General features: G+C 41.8%; 2 protein-coding genes across 8 annotated transcripts in view; one reads left to right on the top strand and one right to left on the bottom strand.

Moving 5' to 3' along the window:
• Positions 1-950, bottom strand: part of RSPRY1 (ring finger and SPRY domain containing 1) — a 43,337-nt gene extending 42,387 nt beyond the window's left edge. The window contains exon 1 of one of the 2 annotated variants that reach the window (XM_019455849.2): positions 819-950. The gene's annotated coding sequence lies outside the window, so the exon portion shown is untranslated. Of the gene's footprint in view, positions 1-479 lie in introns of both variants that reach the window. The other variant, XM_019455848.2, reaches the window with a different exon arrangement.
• Positions 951-1,012: 62 nt separating this feature from the next.
• Positions 1,013-23,363, top strand: part of PSME3IP1 (proteasome activator subunit 3 interacting protein 1) — a 31,501-nt gene continuing 9,150 nt past the window's right edge. Inside the window, exons 1-5 of one of the 6 annotated variants that reach the window (XM_053906138.1) lie at positions 1,013-1,109; positions 11,332-11,473; positions 12,009-12,107; positions 12,508-12,630; positions 17,143-17,275. In XM_053906138.1, coding sequence (XP_053762113.1) covers positions 11,347-11,473; positions 12,009-12,107; positions 12,508-12,630; positions 17,143-17,275 — 482 coding nt within the window. In that variant the 5' untranslated portion in view covers positions 1,013-1,109; positions 11,332-11,346. The other 5 variants (XM_053906141.1, XM_053906143.1, XM_053906139.1 and 2 more) reach the window with 5 other exon arrangements.

Genomic DNA, 23,363 nt, shown 5'->3' with positions numbered 1-23,363 from the left:
AGGAGTGCTGTTAGCATGGACTTCCCTCCACCCCACCTGCACTTTGCCCAGAAGCAGCTGAATCCTGTGTTTGAGACACAGGTTCGGTCTCCAGAGAGGAAAACCCTTGCCATTGCTGCTTCCCTCTCACTATTCTCCGCCGGGCTTTCCTACCGATGGTGGTCTCTTCTTTCCAGAACCGCTCGGCAACAACCTCTCTCTAGGGCCCTTACCCATTTTCCACATCGGGCCTCCGGAGTAAAAGAATCCTCTAGCTCTGGCTCCCAACTCCTAGCCCCTCGCCCTGAGGTGTCTCTCGACCCCAAGGCATTTCTATGTCTCCCAGGGGAAGGTCCGACTTCCACCCGTGCCACCTAAACCTTAAACTCCACAAAAGAAAACCCTCCCAAAGCCTCCTCCCGTTACCCCTTCCGTCCAGGACACCCCCGAGGAGCACCCCTAAACATCAGGAGCCCCCCCAAGATCTACCTGCCTCTCACCTGGGCCCTTTTAGCCACGGCCTCCTCGGAAGGGCGACCCCCAACAACCTCCTCCGGTCACGAATCCGCTAAAGGGGGAACACCCTCTTCCAGGTACCGCTTCAGGCGCCTTCAGCGCGGGCCTCAGTGGAGAACCTCCGGGCTGTTTCCTGGGCTCTGCCCAACGCCACTCCCTCCCGGGCCCCTTCCCGGAGTCTCCCTCAGCCCCAGTCCGGTCTCCCCACCGCAGACTCGGGCGGCTGTTCCCCTCCCTCACGGACGTCCCCAGCCCTCGGACTCCCCCCAGCTCCGCGTCCCCAGTGGTTTCCCAGAGCAGCGCGGCCGGGCTGCGGCACTGACTTCTCCAGCTCCAGGGCCCACCCGAGGGAGGGGGCGGCGGTGGCGGCGCGACTCCTTTGTGACAGGTCCGAGAGAGCGGTAAAGATGGACGCGAGGCCACGGCGCTGCCATTACGCGCTGGGCCCACCCCCGCTTCGTACCGCCCCTGCCCTCCCTCAGTCCCCTAGGAAACGCCCCTTCCTCTGTGGCAAGCCCTCTCCCTTACAGCCAATCATATGTCAGGGGTGGTATCACGTGATCGCCCGGCCCGACCCGCCCCCCAAGCACGAGCTGGCCAATCCCCTTGCTGAGGTGAGAATGGCCCAATCAAGTCTCTCTGGCTAGCTTTCCTGGTACCGGATTTCCATCTGTCTCCTGGGGAGGAAGAAAGGTGCGGATTGGGTTACGCTACCGGAAGCGGGGCGGAACTTTGTTGTGGCGGTGAGGAAGAGGAAGCCCTGAAGGGTCAAAAGGAATACAAAAGCAAAGGCTGTTTTCCTTCTTTTCTTTTTTTCTTTCTCTCTTTCCCTTTTTTTTTTCCCCTAAAGAGCGCGTGGCCTTAGTGGTGGCGGTTTGGGGTGGGCGCCGCCGAGGTGAGGGGGTCTAGCCTCCTGCACGCTGGTAGGTGAGTGCGGCCTGGGCCCTGGCAGAGAGACCTGGGCTCCAGATTCTTCGCTGAGGAGATGGGGGTGTGTTGGGCGGGGGTGGGTGGGCTACGTCTGGTGTGAGGTTTAGGACCAAGCCCGTTCTCAGTCTGCGCACTTGCCCAGTATTCTGAGTCACCGGGGCCAGGGGCTTGCTGGGGGCCAGCCTGAGGGGAGCCGAGGGAACCCGCGGGAAGGCCTCCAAGTCGTCTGGGGGGAAGGATCCCGGCCCTTTCTAGCGGTCTTGGGAGTTCGCACCTCTTGCCGGATCTCTTCCACCGTTTCTGCTAAGTGGGGCCACCCAGGTTCCAAGTGAGGAGCGGGCTCTCTCCCAGGGGTCTTGGAAAGGCTCCAGGCTACTCAGGAGATGTGGGAGTGCCTGGTTGGACATGGTTGAATCACAGAGTGCAAGTGTAGGATGGGAAACACATTTATTATGTACCATGCACCTTTTGCTGTGCTCAATGCGTTTTCTTCTGATAGATAGCAATCCACCGTGCTCGTTTCGCAAAAAAAAAAAAAAAAAAAGAAACTAAGACTGAGGGTTGGGTTGAAGGATCTTGATTGAGAGTTTGCTCACGTGAGTTGTCAATGCGCACAGGTGTAAAGGTGGCGACCTACTTGTTGATAGCAGTGGTTCTTAATCTAGTAGAAAACGAGATCTTCTGTGGCCTGTTTAAATGCAGATTCTCGGACCCTACCCCCCAGATAGTCTGACTGAGTAGGTCTGCAGTTGGGACCCAGGGAAGCCAAGTGCGGGCCTGGTGGTCAGAATTCCCAATGCCCTCTTGTGTATACCAGCTGTGAGGTAAGATTTGTTGATTTTTCGGCTGTTTGACTTGATATCAAACAGGGACCTCATGAAATAGTTTGGAGGGCACTACTTCTGAAATCCTTGAAAAGAATCAGTGTTTATACTCCCTTTTGATAACCAGGAATTGAGCGGAGATAAAAGCAGCTTTTACAGTCTTTCAATTGGAGCATGAGAGGAGCTGTTAACAATTTATAGGGGTCTGAAAGCAGAGGCTGGCCACCTATTTTTCTCAGCTGAAGTGTTGGTGTCTTAATCCCTTACAATCAGGAAGAATTATGTCAAGACCATTTACCTGGTTAGCAGTCTTCCCTTTTACCTTCTAAGAATCTTGATGTTTGGTTAGAGTTAAGCTGCTGCCTCAGAAATTGGAATCCGCGTAGCTGGTAAGTGAAGTAATTAAAGTGCGTGGTTCCGCCATTCATGCCCTCATACTGTAATCGTGCCTTTTGGGCAGCTGCATTGAACAAGTTCGGTATATTCACTGTTGATCACCTTTTGAAAATGCTTCGTCTTCATTCTTAAATGTGATGTTTCTTTATTGTAGGATGTATTTTAAAAGTTGTTTTCTGTTTTTTTGTTTTCTGCATTTTCCTGGCAATATATCCAACTATGGATGTGTTTTTGTTGGATTTGGTGTTTGTCAGACTTCTTTTTATTCTGTAAAATTCTTGGCCATTTTATATTGCTATGCCCCATTGTTTATCTCCTTTGCTGATTTAACCCAGATCCTTTCACTTTATTGTCTATGCCTCTTACTCCTTTATTTTTCCATACTGCATCCTGGATAATGTTTTCTTCATTAATTCTCAAGTTATTTCTAATCTGTTATTACACCCTTCCATTGACATCTTAAATTCAGTTATTGTGTTTTTTAGTTCCTGAGGTTCTATTTCATCCTTTTTCAAATGTGCCATGCCATTGTTTTACAGTCTGCTGTTAATTCAGAGGCTTGGTTTTTATTTCTTTCAACGCAGTAAGCGTTGTTTTATAATCTATATGTGTTAATTCCACTGTCAATTCCCTTTGAGTCTGTTTCTTTTGCTCATTATTGCTGCTGTTTTTCCTCCCAGTTCACCTTTACCTTTTTAAAAACATTTATTTATTTTTGAGAGACAGAGACAGACAGAAGCCCAAGAGGGTGCTGCACTGACGCGGGTCTCAAACTCACTAACCTAAGATCATGACCTGAGCCGAAATCACGAGTCGTACACTTAACAGACTGAGCCACCCAGGCGCCCCCACCTTTATCTTAATGGTATAGTTCTTTGGGACACTAGGTTAAGATGAAGAAGAAGTTGGTTATCCGACTCTGCACCTTTTGTGGACTCCTGGCTTTGACTTTTGTTTCTGTTGCTTCGTAAGTGCATCAAAACAGCAGTTTTCAAGGTCAAGGTCAGAGAAATCCTCAGGATGAAAACCAGTTTGAATGTTGGGTTTAATTTCTGATTTTCTTTCACCTTTCTTGGCTTTGGGCCTTTTTTTTTTTTTTTTTTTTTTTTACTGCCTTGTTAGGTTTTCTGTTTAAGAATCATTTAAAAAATTTCTTCCAGTTTTTGTTTGTTTAATCATAGAGGTAGAGGATTGGTCTTAATTACCTAGCCCACTATTTCTGGAAATGAAAGCCCCCTTTCATGTTGATTTTGGAATGCGAAATTTGTGATTTCAGGCAATCTTAAAGATCGTCTTTCTCCATATACCTTAAACTTCCACCACTTTTCCCTATGTAGTGTCACAGCTGCTGTCAACATGAAGCTTCCTGGTACTTTTTTTTAGTCTTCCTTTTCTGAACTCCATAGTGCTTAGCTTCTGTTTATTCTCTTGTAGCATTTAACCTCATTCTTTTCCTAAAATTGCTTATGCCAACCTAATCTCTTTTACTGAATGCAACTTCTTCGTTTGCTAAGTTGTAGAGTGCCATTTCAGCACCTAGCACTCTGTGCCTTGCACACAGTAGGTCCCCTGTAAAGATTTACTTCAACAATACCACTGAATGGGTTAGTTGGCCTTGTATGGTTTGTGTAATGCAAAGTTTATCTTCCTTTGAACCCCAGGTGAAGTAGTTGGTTGGCATTTAGGAGTCACAATGTGTAAAAAATACAACTAATATTAGCGTCATACATAGTGAGGAAAGTGATTATACTCTGAGAGGCACACATGAACTAAGGAACTGATGATCAGTCAAGGGAATCAATATTTTAAGATCTCTTTTTCTTTTCAGTGCATATAGATGAATTCAAGGTAAAAGCACATATGATGAGACTATTCTTGTGCTATGAAAAGATAAATGTATACATACGTTTGCTTTAAAAGAATTTTTTTTTTATTGCATGTGTTTTTTTAGATGCCTGGACAACCAGAAGATTGTGACAAATTGCTCTTTATAATAAACATTTTAAATATGAATAAAATTGCGTATGCTGTACCCTGATTTTTAGATTCCTTTAGTCTCCTTTGCTACTGGAGTGCATTAAATAAGGCTTAATGTTAGATTGAGGATTACTTTGGTAACAGATGCTCATCTTGTTCTCTGTTAGAAGTTGTTGTGCTCTGAAGTTTTATAATGTATAGGGAAAGTCATCTTGATCTGAATTACTGTGGCTTGGTAGAAGTGACTTCTGGCCAGAAAGCTATCTATTTGGAATATAGTTGAGTTTGCCAGATGGCAAATTCCTCTTAATTGCTGTCCTGCATTTTGAAATCCCATGTGACTTGAACATCAGGGTAAAAATGTTGGAAGAGCAGGACTTAAGTATATTTACTGACGAAAGGAAAGTGGATTGGCCTATTGTTTTTGCTTCCCAAAGAGAAGCCTCAGAACACCATAACAAAGAAATCTGATTCCCCCTGGTGTATTTTTACACTACAGTCTAATGTTAGAATTAGGAAGGTGTAGTGGCCAGTGATGTAAACACTTAAGTAGTCTGCCATCACAAAATTCAATTCCATAGGAAACCAGATCTCATTAACTTGTATCATGGCACTAGCTAAATGGAATAATTTTTCAAGTCAGCAGTAGGAATTACTTTGGGGGCAGCAGCAGTGGAAGTTTTATATCTTATATAGCATGCGGTGTCACCGGGCCCATTTTGTCCCTCCAACCTGGAAATTAAATACCACAGTCTCCAGTACAAACACAGAAGTGCTATGTTTAACAGTTACTTTGGCCTGAAATGTAAGAACTTTGTGTTTTTTTGGCTGTCAAGCAAATTTGAAAACTATTTATTTATTTATAAGTGTCAGTTTGTAACTTTTAAGGTTGGACAAAGTGATTTTGGTATGGTTTTGGTTTTCCATGAATTGCCTATTTGAAGAACTTAATCCTTTTTAAGGTAATGCAATGTTTAGTTTGATAATTAAACTTGAATCATCTTACAGGGGAAAAAAGCAATGTGAGTAAAGGAAAGTTGACAGCATTTATTCTTTCTAAAATTAAACACTGAAGAAAACGAATATTCCTGTTGTAAATACTCTTCATTCCTACATGAATCTTTATAGTTCGGTCCCAGGCCCCTGGGCTTTGTTTGTGTTTTGTTTTTAATTATTCTAGCAAAGGGGAAAAATAAGAGACTTGTGGAAATTTAGCAGGGCAGTAGGATTTAGAAATAAAGTTTATTTTCCAGTTCTTGCCTACTTCCAGAAGGAGGTGAATGAGCTCCAGGTTCTCATCACCTTCTTTTGCAGAATAAACAACCAATGAAAATTGAACTCTTCAAAGAAAAATGCTTTGTGTGGGAAGTACTTATTCTTCAGTGTAACAGCATTTTTCAGTCAGTTGAAATTAAAGGAAAGTAGTGAGTTATTCTTTTTTTAAAAAAAATTTTTTTTTCAACGTTTATTTATTTTTGGGACAGAGAGAGACAGAGCATGAACGGGGGAGGGACAGAGAGAGAGGGAGACACAGAATCGGAAACAGGCTCCAGGCTCTGAGCCATCAGCCCAGAGCCTGACGCGGGGCTCGAACTCACGGACCGTGAGATCGTGACCTGGCTGAAGTCGGACGCTTAACCGACTGCGCCACCCAGGCGCCCCAGTAGTGAGTTATTCTTGAAGAAGATATCAATTATGTAATATAGGAAAGCGATTTAATTTTTGGTCGTGTGTTTCTGGCCACCCAAGTTTTGTGTTTGAATAGAATTCCCTGTGAGACATAGGAGCTTGAGCAAATACTTACGTAACATCTACTTTTTTCTGTAACTCATGTGGACATTACCTTGGAATATTCATGTGAGATCATTCTTCCCTGCTTAAATTCTTGAAATCCTCTTCATGGTTGGTTTATTCAGTAAGTATTTATTATTATCTGCCTAATATATGCCAGACACTGTGCTAAGAAGCACTACGAATACAAAGAGCCGTTGGAACAGTCACAAACGGTAAAACACAGTGGGTAAGTGCTGGGGTAGTGTTAGAGTTAGAAACGGCTCGAGTAGGGGTGAATGTAGAAACAGGGAGACTAGTGGAAGGCTATTGCAGTAGCCCTTGCCGGGATGAAGCCCTGAAAAGAAGACATTAGAAAGGAAAGGACTCAGGAGGCCGGGGTGGCTCAGTCAGTTGAGCTTCTGACTCCTGATTGCGGCTCAGGTCATGGTCTTACGGTTCACGGGTTCAAGCCCGGTGTCGGGCTCTGTGCTGGGGGTGCGGAGCCTGCTTGAGATTCATTCTCCCACCCTCTGCCCCTCCCCAGCTCTCTCTTTCTCTCTCAAAATAAATAAATAAACTAAAAAAAAAGAAAGGACTCTCCTCTTGGAAAAAAAAGGAAAGATGGATAAAAAAGAGGTCATTATGAGGTAGCAACACCAGACTTGGTGACTGGTGAGATGGAAGGCAGTGAGGGAAAAGGTTCATGTCCAGGTTTTCAGCCAGGGAAACTAGATTGATCCATATTTATGCCCTTCATTGTTGCCCCTTACTTGTACTATTCATTGTAGTAATTCATTATATACACTATTATCTGGTATTAACTAGCTTAAGGGTACTAACTCTTTTAAAGTTTATTTCTTCTGTGCACCTCATAGAATCTGGCTGGACTAGTGGAAGCACAATGTCAAGTTTATTTAAATTAACCTAATAAAAGTAAAATGGAGAACCCAACTAAAGGGAAAATACAGAATTACCAAATTACATATACATGTAAGTTTTTCCTAATTTCTCTGTTTGATGTAATCCCTTTGTTCACATGACTGATCTGTTTCTCCCCCACTCCTTGAGTACAGACAGTATTTCTCTCCTATAATCAGTCCAGAGCTTAGCATAGTGCTTTGTAGTAATGGCAGACCTTTCAAAGCATTTTTTAGGCATGTGTCAAACAGTGTGCTAAGCGCTTTGCATGAATTACCTTGTTTATCCTCACAGAAACTCTCTGTTGTGCAGGACTATTTTAATCCCCACTGGTGAGTGCAACCTGTGGATGAGGAAACCAAGGCTCTGAGCACTTAAGTGACTTGCCCAGGGCATACAGCTTGTAACTGGCAGAACTGAGGTCTCTTGATTTCAGACAGAGTGTAAAGTCTTGATCGTTACCTGCGCTGCCTTGTGTAAGGAGACTGGTACAGAAGGTACTTGTTTTCTAGTGGGGAACTTCGATCAAGTTGTGAAGAAAGGTGTGTGAAGTTAAGCTTGCTTCTTGGCGGTATGTATTGACAGTGAAGTTTTGAATCCTGAAAAAATCCGAGTATTTCTGGAGAGGGAATATCCTGACCATTATCTGAATACTCAGGAGTATGGCCACTTGTTCATGAGCATTTTCTGTCCCTATCTTTGACCTCTCCTAACATAGGAAGATGACCAGTAGCCAGGAGGGCCACTGGCAAGGTTGAAGGCAAGGAGGGAATGATGGTTGAAGTGCCAGGGAATGAGGACACGTGGAAGATGTAGAAAGGCTAGAGCAATCTGTGCTTTAGTTGTATCCCTTTAATGCTCAGAAATTCATTATAATTAGGTGTGGCCATCTAGCTTTTTAAAATTTATTTTGAGACAAGGGAATATCAGGACTATCATATTAGCTTTAAAGAGCAGGCTTTTTTAAGTGTTCATTCGTTTTGACTCTGTTTTCAGGAAACCGTCCCATCGAGAGCGGTAGTTTCTCTGTCAAATTCTGAAGCCATTGTCTTTAAATTTCCCTTTTTCAACGTGCTGCTTCATTTTCAATGTGCTGCTTCATCTTCTTTCAGTTTTGGTAACCATCTCCGATTCCTGGTTTTGTCCTTGTGGTGTGAAAGATGGTGAATGGCACAGACTCAACCCTTTGGGTAGAAGTTGAATTCTAACACTTGAGTGAAAAAAGATTGATGAGAAAGAGAATAAGGATTTCTTGGAATCCTATAAGTTTGTCTTTTCCCCAGAGTGAAGTGTTGGAAGATTCTCTAGTTTCTGTTTCAAATTCAGATCTTTTAACACATGTATCTTGAAGGCTTTGTCCCTTGAGTTCAGGGATCTTGGTTAAAGTTTAAGTGAAGACAGGTTCTCCTTTTCCAAAAATGCAACAAGCTGTGAAAATTAATGATTTTACTTTCTTAATTTTGATTTATAAGAATAAATCTTAGAGAATGAATTCTCATTTAGATGGAACCATTTGCGAGTCTAGGTTTTGTTTTGTTTTGTTTTTGCCTATTGGAACACTTTTTTTCAGTATTAATATGTTATTTTCTTTCCTTTTTTAAAACGTACAATGAGAGTGGAGAGATGCATTCAGTAGGAATGCCAGGGCATTGCCACATCCTAATATTTATTTCCCAGGTTGAAATCCTATGCAATCTGATAAGCTTACTGCTTTGAGAAACTATTATTTTTCTCTGCTTCATAAGATTAAAAGAACTATGGATGTTTGGTCCAGAAAAGTGACAGATTAGGAGGACCGTGGGAGTTGTCCTCAAACAGTGGAAGCATTGTCATGTTGTAAATAGGATTTGGCTCCTTTTCTGTAGTCCCAGTGGATTAAACCTGAGTGTGGAATTTATAGGGAGACAGATTGCAGTTTGGTTTAAGGAAGAACTATCCTACCAGTCAAATCTACTCAGAGAGGGAGTCAGCTGCCTGGGAATGAGTGCATTGGTCCCTGTTGAAGTTTTAGAGTGTGGGTTGGGTGAAAATCTCCTGGGTATGTATGGTGGATTCGTATGTTGGATGGAGAATCCTGTTCGGTGTGACATAAGGACCGGAGCCACTCTGAATTATTTACCAGGAAATAAGGGTGAGGTGAAGAAACCAGGTGGCCAATTTAGGGTCAGAGAGGAGAGCTGCAGCCATCAAATAGGATAAGAAAGGGGGGACATCGAGAATCCAGTGTATCTCTCCCATTCATTAGAGTCCTAATTTAAGACATTTAAGAATATGTCGGCTCATGTTTCCTAAGATGTTATTCTGCAGAACTTGAAAAACTTTTGGCATTGTCAACAGAGACTGAATAATTCTGTGTCTGTAACAGTCCTTTGGCTGGAGACATTGAGGGTAAATCACAAGTGTGCAGGTTGTGGGTTTTAGGTGGGAACAGTAGCTTCTGCCAATTGATTTGGTTTTCTTTCTAGTAAATTTCAAAATTCTCTCTCATGGTTGTTACATTGAACTAAAGTTCAGCTACAGTAGGATTTAGGCTGAAACTGGTCTCTTGTTAAGAATGTTTGGATTTGTTTTCTTACCTTCCATTTTCATCTTTATTAAAATATTTACATGAACAGTTTCAGCCTGGAATTTGGTATAGGAAGAACGCTGAAATTGACATGTCCTTCTTTTTAACCAGGATCCCAGGTTTCTGGGGAAGGGGATGGTGAAGTGGGTAAGAGTATGAATTTTTGATGTCAAGCCAGTTCTACCATTCACCACCTTTTATCACCTTGGACGAGTGACCTGACTTCCCTGGGCTTCCATTTCTTCATCTATGAGGAGAGAGTGTTTCTCACAGGGTCAATGGAAGCATAAATGAGATAATATACATAAAAATGTATTTGGTGCATGGTAAGAGCTCAATAAATGGCAGCTTCTTTATTTTTGTGCTATCAGTAGAGACTTAATTTGTTATTCAGGATCATCTTGGAATGGACATTGAGTTGATGTCTTAGTAGTGCAGAATATCTGCTTCCTTGTTAGGGTGTAATTCTGTGAATAATACAACATGTCTGAGTAGAGAGTTAATTCCATGGTTCTTCAGAAAGAAAGAAAGAAAGAGAGAGAGAGAGACAGAAAGAAAGAAAGAAAGAGAGAGAGAAAGAAAGAAAGAAAGAAAGAAAGAAAGAAAGAAAGAAAGAAAGAAAGAAACTAGCAAAGAAAAGCAGAAAGGCTTAAAAGGAGTAATGCACACTCCTCTATATTTCTTTGTCCCTTCCTTCCGAAGAGAGGCTCAGGTAGAGGTATATGGATTTGGGATTTGGGAATCTTGTACATCAAGATATTCATAAAGTGGGCGAGGTCATTGTGGGAGTGAGAAAAGGGAAGGATTGAAGATAGACTCTTTAGGGGCATAGATCTGTAGCTTACAGGAAGGAAGGTCAGGAAAGACCTGAACCCCACTCAGTGTGGTGCACAGCACATTAAACCTGAAGTTAGGAGATCTGGGTTCTCGTCTCGCTTTCTCCATTTGGGGCTTGTGTGCCTCTAGGCACATCCCTTCCCTGTTGTACAAACTAGACTTTGTTTCCAGGGCTCCTTGAATACCTGAGTTTCTCCATTCTGAACCTACTTGGAAACAATAACGCAAATGGAGGTAGTGGAATGTCCCTGAAACAGGTATTTCAAGAAGGAACAATGTCAGATGTCACCGAAATAAAAGAGGTTGAAAACTGGGGGAAAAGTTAGGGTGCCCAGGAAGCCAATTGGTTTAGATTAGAGGGACCAAGAAATATCTGCAGTGTAAGACTTCCGTGTAATTACAGCAGGTAATAAGAATTAGTCCAGGTCCTCTCGCTGACTTCGTAGATAACATAAATGTGAATAAAACTGCCTGATACAGTAGGAAAAATGTAATCATGTGCTTACATCAGTGATCTATAATCTGTTGCTAGGTGAGACGGAGCTAAATCTCCTTGTTTCACCTTAGAATTTAAATTGCGGTTCTCACTTGAAATGTTTCATATGTTTTTTGTAGACCAGTTGTTCCATTATGGATGGAGGGGATGATGGTAATCTTGTTATCAAAAAGAGGTTTGTGTCCGAGGCAGAACTAGATGAACGGCGCAAAAGGAGGCAAGAAGAATGGGAGAAAGTTCGAAAACCTGAAGATCCAGAAGGTATGTGGGCTTACAGTTCGGTATTCAGCGTGACGATCTCTAATCTTCACAGCAGCCCTCAGAGGAGGCACTAACGTCCTCACTTTAGAGTAGGGGGATTGAGACTCAGAGTGGGGCAGGAGCCAATGCAAGGCCCCCGTGGTGGGAGCAGAAGCACAGTATGCATTGTCCATGCCACCATCCTGCCTTCTAGAAGATTCTGCAAGTCTGTTCCATCTTTACAGGGGGATGCAAGATCTGAACGACTGAGAATGCTTCCGCTCTGTGGGGGTTGGGCTGGCCCCTCTTCCAGTTAACTGTCTCGGCCGTGGGTCCTCTTGCCGTTGGTGGTTGCCTTTGAGAACTGCCGGCCCCTCTCTCAGGTCCTGAGGGAAGCTGTGGACTTTGTGCTATTTTTGTGTTATCCTTGCCCTCAGATCATGCAGAGACTTGACTTTATCTTTGAAATCCTTTGTGATTCCAAAATAATGTGAACAATTCTAAAGTGTGTACCTTTTCTCCCCCCTCTTTTTCTTTCCCTCCCCCTTTCTTTCAGAATGTCCAGAGGAGGTTTATGACCCTCGGTCTCTGTATGAAAGGCTACAGGAACAGAAAGACAGGAAGCAGCAGGAGTATGAGGAGCAGTTCAAATTCAGTAAGCTTCAGAAACAGTCCAGCACACTCCGCACAGCCTTTTGGTGCACTTTTGCCTCATGCAACACTTTGCATGACTAGCCACGGAACTGTCTTGATTATCCAGTCTCTAGATGTTCATTTGGTGGAAAAGAGATAGCTTGCTGCCTTCCAGACCACATTGAACATTTTTATTTTGAGCTCAAGATACCCATTTTAATTCTGTGCTAATGTCTAGTAATGGAAGAAATGCCTTGATTTTATGCTGTGTTCCCTCTCCAGAAGCCGAGGTGTTTACAAATTCTTTCTTCTAATCCTCTAAAGGATCTGCTGCTTATTAAAAATAAGGAGAAGGAAAAATCTTATTTGACTCTGTTTTCCCTTTAGCCTGCTAAGTGTTCCTTGTTCAATTATTTCCTCAGAAAACATGGTAAGAGGCTTAGACGAAGATGAGACTAACTTCCTCGACGAGGTTTCCCGGCAGCAGGAACTACTAGAAAAGCAACGAAGAGAAGAAGAACTGAAAGAACTGAAGGAATACAGAATATCCTTTGTACCTTGAGACAGAGCTGTATGGTGTCCGTTTCCTCGTCAACGTCTGTGGATTTAAGTTTCTTCACAAATAGAATGAGAATAAGGTTTTCTACCTCGTGACCTCTGAGTTCCCTTTCAACACTGACATTCCTGTGACTGAATAACTGGCAGTGATTTATGGAGTTAGGTCGCATGCAAGAGTCTGTTGCAATCAAAAGTCCAGATCCTTTAGGATTAACTAAAGGCCTAAATCCTAATAGTCAGTACCAGGGTATTTTTGCCTTGTGGGATTAGACTCTGAAACAGATGGGCGATGCAGTAAACTCATCCAGGGGAGAAATTGGCTTCTGAGTTTCAAAAGGAAATGTTTAGCGACTCTCCTGTGTCCTCCTTAAGATCTTCCCTAGAGGTGTAGCCTGTTCTGTTTCCACAGAGGGGAAAACCGAGAAGACAACAAAGATGACCTCGCTTTGGCTCAGTGTTGCCTTTTTGTCATCCCCTGCATGTGTCAATAGGCATCCCACGTGTAACTTGGCTGAGTCAGAATTCTCAGTTCTGTGCCTGACCACCCCTACCCTCCACTCCTCACACTGCCCTCGCCCCCCTCTCTCTTCTTTTTCTGCTCTTTCAGATCTCCGTAACGGTGCTTCCGTGCCCGCACGGGCCTGGCCCAAAAACTGTTTCCAAAATGGACTCCACCTCTGTGCAGTTCGACTCTCTGTGCTTCTCAGGACCACTGTGACCACCAAATTAGTCTCTGCTTCTGCTTTCATCCGCAACAATCCATTCTCACTTTGGTCAAAAGGAACATTTAAAAACATACATGAAATCTTGTCACTTTCCTATTTGAAACACTAGTGGCTTCCTGTGGCCTTTAGGCTTAAAAGTCTGCGTTCTTACCAGGCCCTGCATGATTTAGGCCAACCCATCTTCCTGTTGCGTCTTGAACTGCTTCCTCGTGTTCACTACACTCCAGCCTGCTGGCCTCCTTTATGTTCCTCTCAGGCTGAGCTTTGTGATTCCATTTCAAGGCCTTTGTGTTTGTTGTTTTTCAGCCTGGAATGTTCTGTCTTCAGATTTTACAAGGCTGGCATTTCACGGCACTTGGGTCTCAGCTCTCGTCTCCCTCATAGAGACCCTCTTCCCTCCGCACCCCCTCTAAAATTTCACCGAAGCACATCAGTGTGTATGATGTCACTTTTTAACAGTAATTCTCGTAAGAAAATTAAGAAAATCTTAATTTAATTTGCTTCTTAGTTTCTGTGCCTCTTTTACTGCTGGAATATAAAGATCCATAAGAATAAAGATTTGGTCACCACTGATTTCCCTGGTTCCTGGCATGTAGGTTCTCAGTGTATGTGTGAACAAATTAATGAATGACTCACAGGAGAGCCACCCTAGCTTTTTTCCTATGAGAAGACTTATTTCAATATTTCAAGCTTATAAATTGAATAACCCCATTGGTGTGATGGAGCAGGCTTTACCTCTAAAGTTAGTGATACGGCTGCGTGTATGTGCTAGTTGGTTTTTTTTGCAGGGAATGTGCAGTAGGTTCCGTTAAAGAGCTGTGTAGGAGCAAATGTGGACTGATTCCCAGGGATTTGGCTGAAATCAAGGTGACTGACAACAATTGAGATAAGGTGGCGGCTTGGTGCTGTGAAACCCACTGTGAACTGGTGATGAGAGCCCTGGCTTCCAGTCCCGGTTTTCCTAGTGGGATTCTGGTGTAACATCCAAGATCGGAGATGATGGAGAGTCACACCTCAATCCCAACTGTAGGATTGAAGCTGGCTCTTCTGGCGCTCCCCTCCTCCACTGCCTTCCCTGGCGACTCCAGAAGAATACTGCGCATGTTTGTAGAGATGGGCAGATGTGGTACATACTGCATTGTGTCATGCACCAGCCTTTTTTCCTCTAAGGAAATACATCAGTTACAGTGATCATTAGGATTATGTCTTGTTTTATGTGCTTAATTTGGCAGGCTAGCAAATAAGACATAGAACATCTCCCAAGGCAACATTCTGGAGCGTGGTGTTGGTTTGGCATGAGTGTGCAAAGCCTTCCAGTTTTCAGTTCAAAGGAAAGAATGAACAGGGCAGCAGTAAGGCAAAAAGAAACTTTCCTGCCCTGCTAACATTACAGGACAACACTGGAGAGGCCCCATGGGTAGTGGCTTTTGTTGGAAACTTGGTAAGTTCCAACTGTCTAGAAAAACCCTAGAAAAGCAAGCCTTCCAACCCACTGATCTGTAATGCACGGATCCCTGGCATGCATGCAGCCAGAGACATGTTGAAATAGGAACTGAAGGATTAGACATTTGTTTATTGAAGCTCTAAGTCAGGAGCAGATTCTTGACTTTGCTTGATTGTTATAATAGGAGACATTTTATAATGTGATACTTGTAAAGATGATAAACTGTGGTTTGTGCCATATAAACAATAGAACTTTTGTTTTCTTCAGATTAAACCAGTATTTAGCGATATTATATGTGTTAAAAAGCATGTAATTAAAAAAAAATGCCTCATCTAATGAATTCCTTGAGATTTTTGAGGTGTGCTTGGGTATATAGAGCATTCTAGGGAGAGAGGAACTTAAGAGGAAAAATGGCTTATGCTTTGGCTCTGGATCAAAAGTAATATTATTCTCTACCCCCCCCCCCCCCCCAAAAAAAAAGGTTGCAGGTTTTTTTTTCACCTATTGATTTTTAAAATTTTTTTATTTTAGAGAGAAAGAGCATGAGCTGGGGAGAGGGACTGACGGGGAGAGAGGGAATCCCAAATAGGTTCCACGCTCAGCTTGGAGGCCCATGTGGGGCTCAGTCCCGTGATCATGAGTGAGATCATGACCTGAACCGAAATCAAGAGTTGGACACTCAAACCGACTGAGCTACCCAGGCGCCCCAGTTTTTCTTCACTTTAAAGGAATAAAAATATTCCTTTTTATTCCAAAAAAATGAAGTGTTGTTTTTTGTCTGTGTCCTAGTATTATAAATATGTGTGTTTTGTTAAGTTTTTCCATTTTTATTTTTCAATATTAAGAGTTTTCTCTTAAGAGTTTATCCCTTGGTGCCTGGGTGGCTCAGTCAGTGGAGCATCCGACTTCGGCTCAGGTCATGATCTCGCGGTCCGTGCGTTCAAGCCCCGCGTCGGACTTTGTGCTGACAGCTTAGAGCCTGGAGCCTGCTTCAAATTCTGTGTCTCCCTCTTTGCTTGTCCCACTCACACACTGTCTGTCTCTCTCTCTTTCTCTCTCTGTCTCTCAAAAGAATTTATCCCTTAATGAAGGAGTTGCAGGTAAAAATCATCATGCTGGTGGTTTTTGGCATTTGGTACTAGAAAGATGAAATCTGATTCTTTTTTATTCTAAAAAGCCAAACACATAATATTAACATACAATCAGTTTCCATGTTGACTTTGAAACCCTTAAATTGATGAAACTCAGGATAGTAAGAGTGTTCTGTGTAATCTCCATTGAACACTGCAAATATTTAAGGTAACTGGTGCTTGTAAGAAAGAGTGAGTGCCTGAAGAGTGATCAGAATTAGAATTTCCTTATTTATGATACCCAGTTTTCTCCAGGATTCAAAGGCCATATACATATACCCCCTCTGCTTTGGGCTGATATTACCTGCTTCTTAGATGTTTTGGTCACTAGGTGTCACTATTGTTCCGTTAAGGCATCGCTGCCTCTTAAAGAATTGCACCAAGTCCAACGCAAATCTGTTGCTAATGGTTTGTGAGAGTGTGAAAGGGAAGGACGGGGAGGGGCTGGCGGAGAGAACAAAAGAAAGTGCCAAAGCTTGACAGCCAGAGATTGAGGTCAAGCCTGCAAGAAGTGATGTTACAAGTGAACTGGTTGTGCTTTTAAAGACGTTTTGGTTCTTGTGTTGCATGTGCACTGGGTAAAATCACCTTGAAGAGAGTATTTAAGACAGTTTCCTGGGCCTCTGGAGGTCCTTATTCAGTAGGTTTGGGACAGGGGAGGGACTCTTGTATTTTAACGAGGCTTAAGGTGATTCTGATGTTGTCTTGCACCAGCAGAGTAGGAGTTAGTCTCTGTGATGTCCAAGATTGAATGCCATTGGTGATAGGACATTCTGCAAGATTTGATTTTACCCTTGGGGGAAGAAAGCAAGTATTTAAAAATTTGGGGGGAAGCCACGTTTTTTTTCTGTTGCATTTATATTAAGATTTTTGTTTTTGCCAGAAAGCATGATGTTGGCCATATCTTTAGGGAGGTTTTCAGACTGTAACTCAGATTTTCACTGAGAGAGGGAAAAAGTTTGCTTCTGTATATTAAATTGGGTCTTCTCCCTCTGTGGTCACCTTCAATCTCTCTTTAAATCAGCTGGATATTCCTGGCAGAATAAAGAGGAGAGGACATTATTTTGAATATAAGTAGGCCAAACATTACATGGCAGAGCTGAAGTCCTAGTGGATTATGCGAGTCTGGCTTCTCTTGATTTACCACTGTCCTGCCATTACTCTTTTTTTTGCTTAGTTTGACCCTTAACCTACAACACAGTAATCTCAACAAAGTTGCACTTTCTCCAGAAAACAAGAAGGAAGTGGAGAAGAAAGTGGCTGTGAAATCCATAGAAACCAAGAACAAGTTCTCCCAGGCGAAGCTGTTGGCAGGAGCTGTGAAACATAAGAGGTCAGCCAGCACTCACACAACTGAAATGTCCCTCTGTGTACTCTGAAATGCCACTGGTAATGGTAGCCTGAGCAAATACTTCAGCGGAAGTCTTGGTGATGTTTCTTTAGTAGCCTTACCTCTCTCTCCCCCTCCAGATTTGGTGTCTTCTGTAGCCTTTGACCCTTGTCTCTCGGACTGTTCATTCAACAGAACGCTAGCTACTCTTCATTGGGCACCTGTCATGTGCCAGGCATTGTGTTAAGTGCTTTCCAGGAATGATCTCTTTACACAAGTCTATGAAGTACAAGTTTGATGGGTTGAGAACATTTGTCCAAGGTTACAGAGTAACAGAGGTATGGAGTTCAATATTTGGGCCTCTATTTCTAGGCAAATGAGGGAGCGAGTTCTGTGAAAAGATTTGGGTAGGGTGTAATGAGAGCAGGGGGGAGGAAACACATAACTCACTGGAGAGGGCATGTGAGTTCAGGTTGGGGAAGGTAGGGAAAGCATTAGAGGGAGATATTGATTATATAGAACAAGTAGGGCTTTGGCGGACGAGGGAGAGGAGAAATTTCGGGCAGCGGGAGTAGCTGCTGCAAAGGTACCGTGGCCTTTGAGACCCTGGAAGCTGTGACCGCATGATAGACCTGGCTGGGGTTCTGATGTGGGGTGGCAGCACTGCCTGGAGGTTTTGATAAGTTCTGTCTTACGTTTGCTCCTCCCTTTCTAAATCTTGAAATGGCACCAGTGATTAAATCCGGTCATTTCAGTTTGACCAACCATACCATGGGCGAAATAATGTTAAGTTCAAATGCAGTCTGTTAGGGAAATCAGTAAGGCAACCAGCCACATGTTTTTAAGGGAGCGCATTGATGCACTCTTGTGGTTTGGTGCACCATCTATCTGCTGCAGATGTTCCTAGGACATGGCTTACGTCTAAAAATGTCGTCATGGTTTAGCGGTGGAGGGGAGGAGTAGCAGTAACCTGAAAAGGGCCAATTACCTGAGCCATTAATTATTCCTTTCAAGTTTTCACTTAAGCTTTCGTGCCTTGCCCAGTGTCTTTCAGGATTTGGCCCTGGGTCAGTTTTACTGGACTTCACCAAGAAAGGGCTCTCTAGGTGGGCAGTTAGATACCTCTCAGCAGCGTCTTGCTGCTAGCAGAATGGATGTTACAACCATCTCTTTTCCTTAGTCCTTAGATCACCTTTTATTAGATCATCGATTATTATTGTTTTTTTGTGGCAAGGTGATAAATTAGTCTCCTGGGGCAGGAGTTCCTAATCTACCCAGCCCTGGGTTTATTAGAATCACCTGGGAGTTTGTTAATGTGGCTTCTAGGCCTTTCATTAATTCTGGTTCATTAAGTTTGAAGTGAGGTCTGGGAGTCTGATTTTCAAAGTTCCGCAGGTGATTGGGATGCTTGTGAAAGTCTGGTGCCTGGTTCGTGCCTCGAACATAATCAACAAAATTGAGTCCACCTCTGTGCTCCCTGTCCATTGCTTTTCTGCCTTGCTGCTCTCACACCACGTTCCCAAGTCTGGTTTATCATATTTTTGCCTTTCTTTACTTTTAGTAGTTTCTGCGTGTGGGGGGGAGGGGGTTGTTCGTGTTTGTTTTTGTTTTGGCTACCTATATACGTATTCATAAACAGTGTAATAGCTTGCTTGTATTTGAACTTTATAAAAACAATTTCATTCTGTATGTGATCTTCTGTAAATTTGGTTTTTCACTTCAATTGTTTCTGTGATTGAAACAGTTTTGTGTGTGTTCATGTATATATAGCTGTAATTCATTCATTTCCACTGTCATATAATAGTGCTTTATGAGATACTAAAATGTGTCCATTCTCTTGCGGATGCATGCTTGAACTATAATAAATGGTGCTGATAGGTCCAGGACGTGCTCTATTATGTATGTGCATATGTTTCTCCAGAGCTGTGCCGGTCAGTGTGGTAGCCACTTGGCCACCTGTGACTATCAAAATCTGAATTAATTGAAACTAAAATCTTCAGGGTGCCTGGGTGACTCAGTTGATTGAGGGTCTGACTTCAGTTCAGGTCATGATCTCACAGTTCACGGGTTCGAGCCACGCATCGGGCTCTGTGCTGGCAGCTCAGAGCCTGGAGCCTGCTTCGGATTCTGTGTCTCCCCCTCTCTCTGCCCCTTCCCTGCTCATGTTCTGTCTCTCTCAAAAATAAACATTAAAAAAAAAAAAAACCCCTAAAATTTTCAATCCAGTTCCTTAGTCACACTAGTCACATTTCAAGTGTTAAATAGCCACAAGTGGCTAACTGCCACCCTACCGGACAGCACAGATCAGTGATGTGGTGATTTTGTGAAATAGTGTTTCCTTGCTGTCTTAATTTGCATTTCCAGTTCACATATAGTTGACGTATTTCATATGTTGATTTGCCATTCAGGTGTCCTCTTCTGTGGTAGGTCCGTTCAAATATTTTGCCATTTTTCTACTGGGTTATTTGTATTTATCTTAATGATTTGTAGATGTGTTTTGTTTGTTTTTAAATATAGTCCTGACATTTCCCTACCCCCCCCAACCCCCAGTTTACAGCTTTTCTTTTTACTCTCATTAATTAATTTTAAGGTTTTTAAATTCTAAGGCAGTCAGACACATAATATTATATTAATTTCAGGTATGCAGCATTATGATTTGATATATGTATATATTGTGAAATTATCACAATAAGACTAATTAACATCCATCACCATACATATTTACACATTTTATTTTACTTGTGATGAAAACTTCTAAGACCTACTCTTAGCAACTTGTAAATGTACACAGTACAGTGTTATTAACTATAGTCACCCTGCTACACATTACAACACCATGACTTTTAACTGGAAGTTTATACCTTTTGAAGATAGTTTTTTTTTTTAAGTTTATTTAGTTTACACAGAGAGAGAGAGAAAGCAAGCAAAGGAGGGGCAGAGAGAGAGAGAAAATGTATCCCAAGCAGGTTCCACACCAACAGCACAGAGCCCAGCAAGGAGTTCAAACTCCCCAAACATGAGATCAGGACCTGAACCGAAACCAAGAGTTGGATGCTTAACTGACTGAGCCACCCAGGTACCCCTGAAATCAGTTTTTTTTTTTTTTTTTTTTTTTTTTTTTTTTTTTTTGAAGGTATGAGCTAGGGATCCCTTTTCAATTTTATTCTTCAAGTGAGTAGCTAATTTTCTAGCAACGTTTACTAAACACTACTCTCTTTCCCCAGTGATCTTCAGTGTTACTCTCTGTCTTATAACAAGTTTCCAAACATATATGGCTTTGTTTGGGAGTTTTCTCTCTCTGTCTCTCTCTCTCTCTCTCTCTCTCTTTTTTCTTTTTCTTTTTTCTGTTCCTTGGATCTATAGGACCAGTACCACTCTGTGTACTTATTGTAGCTTTATAAATAACTTTGATATCTGGTAAGGCAAGTCCCCTTATACTTTTCTCAGGGGTATTTTGTCTATTGTTGGCCACTTTGTTCTTGCATATAAATTTTAGTTAGATTTAAATTTTATTTTTTTAATCTAAGTTTATTTTTATTTATTTTGAGAGAAAAAGAGAGTGTGTGAGCAAGCAGGGGAGGGGCAGAGTGAAAGGGAGACAGAATCTCAAGCCAGGCTCTGTGCTGTCAGCTCAGAGTAATTCATTCATTTTCACTGTTGTATAATGGTGCTTGATGCAGGGCTCAAACTCTTGAACCCATGAGGTCATCACCTGAGCCAAAGAGTCAGCTGTTTAACCAACTGAGCCACACCTAGATCTAGGCACACCTAGATTTAAATTTTCGATTAAGTTCTTCAAGTTTATTGGAATCTATTAAATGGTTTGATAAATTTATGGAGGAAACAGATCTTTATGGATATGAGTCTTTCTACACATGGTATATATACATTTATTTGTTTCCTCTAATGTTCTTCAATAAAGTCTTAAAGTTATCTTTCAAAAGGTAACGGTTGTGCATATATTTTATTAGATTATTCTTAGGCGTTTTATAATTTTTTTGTTGCTGGTTTGTAAAAGTGCAGCCAATTTGGAGTATTTATATCTGGTCACTCAGCTCTTATTAACCTTAACAATAACTCTTTAATAACTCTTAGTAACTTTAAATTTTTATTTATTTATTTTTATTTTTTAAATGTTTTTGAGAGAGAGAGAACATGTGCGTGTGAGCTCACAAGTGGGGGGGGGGGGGGGGGAGGGGCGGGGACAGAGGATCCAAAGCAGTCTCCTATGCTGAGAACAGAGAGCCCAATAAGGGGCTCAAACTCTCCAACCATGAGATCATGTCCTAAGCCAAAGTCTGATGCTTAACCAGTTGAGCCACTGAGGTGCCCCTATTCATTTATTTTTTTCATTGATATTTTAAAATGTTTGTTTATTTTGAGAAGGAGAGCACATGAGCAGGGGAGGGACAGAGAGAGAATCCTAAGCAGGCTCCACACTCTGTCAGCACAGGGCCCAATTCGGGGTTATTTATTTATTTATTTTTTTTTTTGAGACCGCACACAAGTAGGGGAGAGGGGGAGAGGGAGAAGCAGAAGGCCAAGCCGGTGCCACGCTCGACACAGAGCCCAATGCGGGACTCGATCTCACAACTGTGAGATCATGACCTGAGCCAAAATCAAGAGTCAGATGCTCAACGGACTGAGTCACGCAAGTGCCCCAGTGTTTTTTTGTTTTTCTGATTGCTGTGGTATCTGTAATTGTGTCCTTTTTCATCCCATATATTGATGGCTTGTATTTTTATTCTTATTTTGGCTGGTTTCTTAATTTCTCCTACCTTCTTTGGGGTATTCTTTACTTCAAGTTTATTCTTTTATAATTTCTGTTATAAATGAGTGTCAGATACCTAGCTAATTAATTTTCAGCTTTTCTTTTTAGTTATAGGCACCTGAAAGTATAATTCTTCCTCAGCTTTCACTGTATACGATTTTGTATTTCCAACTATTTTTAAATATCCATTATGACTTCTTCTTTGACTTCTGAATTAGAAACATTTTTTAAAGTTTCCAAACATATTCAGGTAACTCAACTATATTTCACAGGACTAAGATGAAGCTCTCCCCCTACCCCCACATTTTAACACCTTATCAGTGGTATCTTAGAATCTATGACATACAATATTTATCTTTTGTTGTTGATATCTGTCTTAATTACATCGTGGTTTATATGTGCTAATTCTTTTGAAATTCCTTTAGACTTGCTTTGTGACCTACTCCTAAGGTTAATTTTTACAAATGTTCTGAGTGAGCTTGAGGAGAATCTATTTGTTTATTTATTTTTTGTAAATTTCTGGGTTCTATGTAGGTACCACCAAATAAGCAGGTTAATTGTATTGTTTATATCTTCTGTCTCTTTACATATTTGTCTGCTTGCTCTGTCAGTACTTAAGTATTTTGAAATTCCCACTATAATGATGATTTCTTGATTTTTCTTCAGAGTTCTGTTGAATATCTATTTTAAACTCTTTAATTAGAAGCATACAGGTGCAGAATTGTTATTTGTTCATAATGAATTAAACTTTGTTTCATTATAAACTTTACCTCTTGTAATGTTTTTGGTGTTAAAGTCTGTTTTCCTAATACTGTGCCGGGCAGCTCAGCCTTCTTTGGGTTTGGCCTTAGTGACTCTTGCTACTCTTTTGCTTTCAATCTTTCTGGGTCTTGTTTGTTTTTGTTTACTTTTGTTAAATCTTTTGGATTGTCTCATAAATATCTGATTTTAAATGGAGTATGTTCATCTGTTTTTACAGGTAGGCTTGGATTTGTTGGGATTTTTGACACAGTTTCTGCTGTCTTAATGTTGCTTGTCTTTTTACTTAAAAGATATTTTTCCTTGTATTTTTAAAAAAATTAATTATGATTTTAAAAACTTTTGTTCATTCGTTTTCTTTCTACTGGTTTGGATTCATGCGGTGTTTCTGTTCTTTTGGTGGCTAACCTTGCAACTTACTAGGAGTACTTAGCACAACCTAAAGTTAAATAGCTGTCTTCCTTTCCTACAAAATTATACATTGACCTTAGAACTTTGCACTCTAATCACCTCTTCCTTACATGCTACTGCTGTCCAGGACTTGAGTATGGTCGTGTTGAA

The sequence above is a fragment of the Panthera pardus genome, unplaced genomic scaffold (assembly GCF_024362965.1).
Source record: "Panthera pardus isolate Hobbes unplaced genomic scaffold, ASM2436296v1 HiC_scaffold_18, whole genome shotgun sequence".
Lineage (NCBI taxonomy): Eukaryota > Metazoa > Chordata > Mammalia > Carnivora > Felidae > Panthera > Panthera pardus.
This window is presented reverse-complemented; position numbering and strand designations above follow the sequence as displayed.